The 5,327-nt window shown below is 37.5% G+C and overlaps 1 protein-coding gene across 1 annotated transcript in view; it reads left to right on the top strand.

Moving 5' to 3' along the window:
- The window catches only part of kcnq1.2 (potassium voltage-gated channel, KQT-like subfamily, member 1.2), a 108,058-nt gene extending 102,731 nt beyond the window's left edge, over positions 1-5,327 (top strand). The window contains exons 18-19 of the mRNA XM_027019967.2: positions 3,816-4,015; positions 5,016-5,327. Of these exons, the coding sequence (XP_026875768.2) occupies positions 3,816-3,974 (159 nt within the window). The 3' untranslated portion in view covers positions 3,975-4,015; positions 5,016-5,327. The remainder of the gene's footprint in view (positions 1-3,815; positions 4,016-5,015) is intronic.

The following is a 5,327-nucleotide window of genomic DNA, read 5'->3' as shown; positions in this document are numbered from 1 at the left end:
TGTTTGCTAAAATTTGATTGGGAATGGGTTGAGGGATTTGCAAGCAAACTTGTTTCGTCTAACATCATCAGTATTACAGTGTTTTGTGTGTCAGAGGTGCCTTTCTGTTATCACAGAGGAACTGATCTTGTGTGCTTGTGAATTAGATGTTTTGCACCATTATGATTTTATGCATCCCTGTTCAGACAGCCGACTCTGTGTCAGTAACTTTATGGTTTGTGCAACCTTTCCACTCTGGCTTCTTTTGTTTTAGATTTTAAAATGCCAGTTTAGCACCTAAGTGCTGACTGTGCTGTCCACCTTACATTTATGTAGATATATTTCAGCTAATGCTCTCTCTTTCTCTCTATATATGTATGCAAATTAAATGTACTACTCACTCTTCAGTGATTAAGAAGTATACCATTTCACCTTCACATTCACTGATCTGAAAACTAATCATCGCTGTTGTTTTAGATCAATGACCCTATCTTCATAACAGCTGGGCTTTTAGATGTGATGATAACACCTTCTTTCTTTGCTTAATTCTTCGCTTAATTCTTTTTTTCCTTTTTTTTTAAACAAAAGAATAAGGATATAATGATAACATAAAATCTACCTATTTTTAAAAATGTCCACCAGTAGCGTTATTATCATAAAAATAGAATGCTTTTTTCATTTTTGTTATAACACCATATTTTCACATTATAAACTATTGTTTAAATTATAAAATTAGAAGTATTAGTTATAATAGTTATAAAGTTATGAGTAGTTATCATTGTAACTGTTACAAAATTCTAACCACATGAGATTGATCAGGCCACCTAGAGGTGTTTAGCTCTCTATCCAAACATTACTTTTGGGTCATACTTTATATCTGGCTGAAATTTGGTGCTTGAATTAGGCCCCATATCAAAAGCTCATAGAAATGACTTCAAATATTATTTTGGCACATTGTCAATCTGAACATGGAATGAACAAACAATAAACAAAATCACAAGCACAAAAGGCCAGTGGGTGTGGTAGACAGTCGGATGACGTTGTTTTGTAGGGCGTGTTGTTGTGCTGTTGGAGACAGGAAGGGACAGAGAGTTGTGTAATTCTGAGTCTGGACCCTCTGTCTTTCCCACAACAGCTGTGCTGCACCTCAGGATAAATACACACAAACAAACAGCACATGGACATCCACCACTCAACACTGTCTGAATTGCAAAAGATTAGTTTTTCATCTGTACCGTTATAAACATGTGCCATCTAAGTACACTTTTTTTTTTCACATAATAGTACAGTACACATTCCGATGTTTTTGTTTTTGTTGTTGTTGTTTTAATTCTTCATAATTTTCAGGAATTCAGTAGTTCACAAATATAGAGTTTTGCTATTCCATTATTCATGTTTATTGTGTACTTGTGAAGGGTGAACCAAACTCTGTTGTATGCGCATGTGAGATGCGGTCCTTACCATGTGTTGTGTCTGTAGCCCTTACCATGTGTTGGGGACAGCTGAAGTGTCACCTGTCTTTGTATCATATGTCCCCAAACACTGAAAGCGCCGAAATGTCACCACAACTAGCCACACTGGCATATTTCTAGATATGACCAGTTCATTCTGGTGGATACTTTGTATCAAGCTGTAGCAGCCACCCAGAATTCCATGTCATTCTCTTTTATCTAAAAGCATGAATGATGGGTTTAGGGTCTGGCAAAATATATGCGGAGGTGCTTGTACAGGGCAGACTTTCAAATCCTACTCTGAGAGGGAGACAGATGGATTCAGTAACTGGCAATATACCTGTGAATAACTGGACTGTGGTATGATTTTGCGTTGTTTGAACTCTGGCATACTCCAGCATGCTTCATTTGAATTTGACTTGTTAAACAAAACTAACAAAAAGCAAGAAGGCACTAGTGGCTGTAGCAATAACAGTCATCTGGAATTACCATTGTCCTAGATGACCAAAGAAATGACCACCCCTTTTAACTGCTGAACAGATCAAAAACGCTCTTTGGGGTGGCATAGAGGTTACGGCTTTCTGAAACATTAAGAAGCTTATTGAATTTTGGGATAAAGTCTTATTAACTGATGAAACAATGAACCTCATACAGAGTGATAGAAAAAGGAAAGAAAGCAAGAAACTGCTCATGATCCCACACATGATCCTGGCAAACTGGCTTATTGTCTTGATTGATGATGTGATTGAGATGGCAACAGCATAAAGTTTACAGAAGCATCTTAACTACTCAGATTGAATCACATGCCTCAAATTGTAATGGACGGGAGCTTTACCTTGCAGTAGGACAGTGACCTGATATATACTGCTGAATATGGAGTCACAAAGTGGAATGTTCACGTGGTTCACCTGATCTGAACTTCACAGAGCATCTTTCCTGAGTATAAGCCTGAAGGCGAAAACCTATCCCATGTCCCTCGAACGTGCAGGAACTGAAACTGTCTTCATTATATGCCTGTCAGAAGTTGATTTCTAGATTTTCAGATGTGTGATAAACATGACAGTTTTATTTAAAATTCTATTGATTTGTCTAATTATTTTTGGTCCACTTAAATGGAGGGTGGGCAGGTGCTATGTGCAAAAAGTGTGATTCCTATGTGGTTTAATCAATATACATATAATTACCCTCAAAGCAGACATTAAGCAATTTCACTTCATTGTTATTTTTTATTTCAAATCCAGTATACTGGAGAGAGGTAAAACAACAAAAGTTATATCACCACCAAATTACTTATAGACTACATTGTAATCACCTTCTTTCACAGCTAAGCGGCAGTGGTGTAGATTTTTGCTCAAATCCCTAAACTAGACTTGTTTCTCAGACCAGTTTCTTAAACGTCTCCTGGTGAAACTGCTTTGGGCATGGCCTTTATGGCTGTTATTCTAGGGATATCCATGGGTCAGAGTGCTGCTGCTTGCACGACAGGAGGACTTGCTAATCCGAGCAAAAGCCACTTCTCTGGAATGCTGATAATGCAGTAGATTACCAGAGACATGTTTATGATTCAAATTTATAGACTTCCTTAACCAAGCAGGGAATGTTCTCCTTATTTATGTCAGGCCACCATTAATGGAGTCTGCCTGGAGTAAGGCCTTTTTCAGAGCTGTGTTGGTTTTTCTTTTTACACACTGTTTGTTTTCATTTTTTTGTATGTGGGCCAGCAGTGTGACTAATGGCAAGAGAGTGCCCTGATATGATGGCATAAACAGGATAATATTTCACATGGTTATCTGCCATAAATGGTCTAATCCAACTGGATTTATTGTAAGGAAAACATTTCACTGGCATTGAGACATTGCAAGAGCCTATAATGGAGACTGTTGTGTTTCAGATGAGTATGACTTTTTTAAAGTGGAGAATTTTGCTTCACTTTTTCTTTTTGGAGAAAAATCATACAGTGGTTTTCACTGCTAGAGACATGTTGCTTTGACACTCCAGAGTTCCAGGAGAGCTATGCATTGACCCCAGTGTTGTTCTAAAATACTGTTGACTGAAAAACTGAAAATCTCTTCAGCTAAACATTTATTAGAAAGTCAGGCCGGTAAAATATGTACAGTTGCTATAAAGTGAGATATAACTTAATGGTATGGGAATAACCTAATAGTAAGGGAAAAACATATCTGCAGAGGTTTATTATAACTAGAATAGAAATGTTTACATTTCTCAGCATGAGAAATGACAAGAAATCAGTTCCTGCTTTTTACATCCTATTCAATGTATGACTGCGTAGATCATCCATCTTTCTCTGAGATTATTTGTAGGCCCAGAGTCATCACCTCACTGCATGTGCAGCACTCACCACTCTCCAACGTCTACATTCTGTAGGTGCTCCAGATAGACCAGAAGGTGGAGAGCATCCTGAACATCTTGTTGGAGCAGTTCCAGCCCAAACCAGAGCTTCTTCCAAAACCAAGCCAAAGTAGTGCTAGCTCCAGTGTAACAGCCATGAAACGGCTGGGCAGCTTTGCGGATGAGAGCCAGTGACACAGCCAGTCACACGAGACCAGACTAGGAGACGTCATTCAGTAAGGACTGTCAAAATTATATACTGAAGAGGACAGATCTCTTTCAGGTTTTTGCTCATTTAAAACAATCATATGACAATGAGATGTTAAGGTCAAATAACTATCAAGATAAAGGACCAGGCAGAAAGAGACTGGAGAGCTTTTCACTGTATCTTTGAAATACTGTGCAGTCAACATCTTATTACTTTTCACCCAAGCACAGCCCCTCATATATTTCACTCTTTATTTGATGGCTTTTGGTTTGCTGGAATACTGAAGGAACTAGTAGAACTGGAGATATTGCTAATTGAACTTAAAAGTCCTGGTCTGTTTAGATTTAAGAACCAATGAGCCACAAAAATGCTATATGGTAAGATCCCTAGTCATATGTCCATCAAGATCATTATTAGCTCTTGAACTACTGGCACAGCTCAGCTAACCAAGGGAGTATAGCAGTGCTCATCTGTTCCCCATGTTAATCTACTCTTCACATTTAGTAAGTGTGAACACGTTTTGCTTGAGTTAAATTCACCACTGATAAATAGTTATAGCAGACCTAATCAAAACAGCAAAATACTGCTGATGGGGTTTAATGGACTTAAATGGAATACTAGAAAGGAAAAGGGAGAGCTATTTGAGGTTGTAGACTTAGTAAGGAGTGCCAAGATTTTCAACAGAGTATTCATTATAGACATTCAGAAAGATTTCTTACCTTAAATTTGAGATTATTTTTCTCATTCTGGCTAAATAAATGCAGTTTCTGGTAAGGTGAAATGGATTAATGTCAGTGTTTTATGAAAGGAAACTATAGTTAAAAATAATAATAATTCAAAGATTTGTCTACATTAACCCTAGAGCAGTGTGAATGAGAACAAAGAGCTGTATGTTAGACTCAGATGACTTGCACTCCATTCACCAAACACACTCATCTGCTGGAACTTTTCCCAACGTGGAGCAAATTGCTAGCTGGTTTTCTTTTTTAGCATGTTAATTTAACATTAATTTTTATTACAATCTGCAGAGGGAGATGAGTACTCAAGGAGGGAGAGAATTAGTGTAAGAAGAGCCAGGTCTTCCCTCCTTTTATGCTCCTCATTTCATCATTTACTTTGAAGACTACCACAAGTCTTCAGATCACTGGGAAAAATCGGTGAGAGAAATTGAAATCTATGATTGAATGACTACCAATTCTGTACAGTTTTATAAGTCATGTATATATTGTAGAACTGCCGTATATTTATCATGCTGAATAAATTATTTGGAATGACTCTTCCAGGATCCAGTGACATCTGACACCAACCATTTTATAATATTATTATTCATTATCTTGACT

This window comes from Electrophorus electricus, chromosome 2 (genome assembly GCF_013358815.1).
Source record: "Electrophorus electricus isolate fEleEle1 chromosome 2, fEleEle1.pri, whole genome shotgun sequence".
Lineage (NCBI taxonomy): Eukaryota > Metazoa > Chordata > Actinopteri > Gymnotiformes > Gymnotidae > Electrophorus > Electrophorus electricus.
This window is presented reverse-complemented; position numbering and strand designations above follow the sequence as displayed.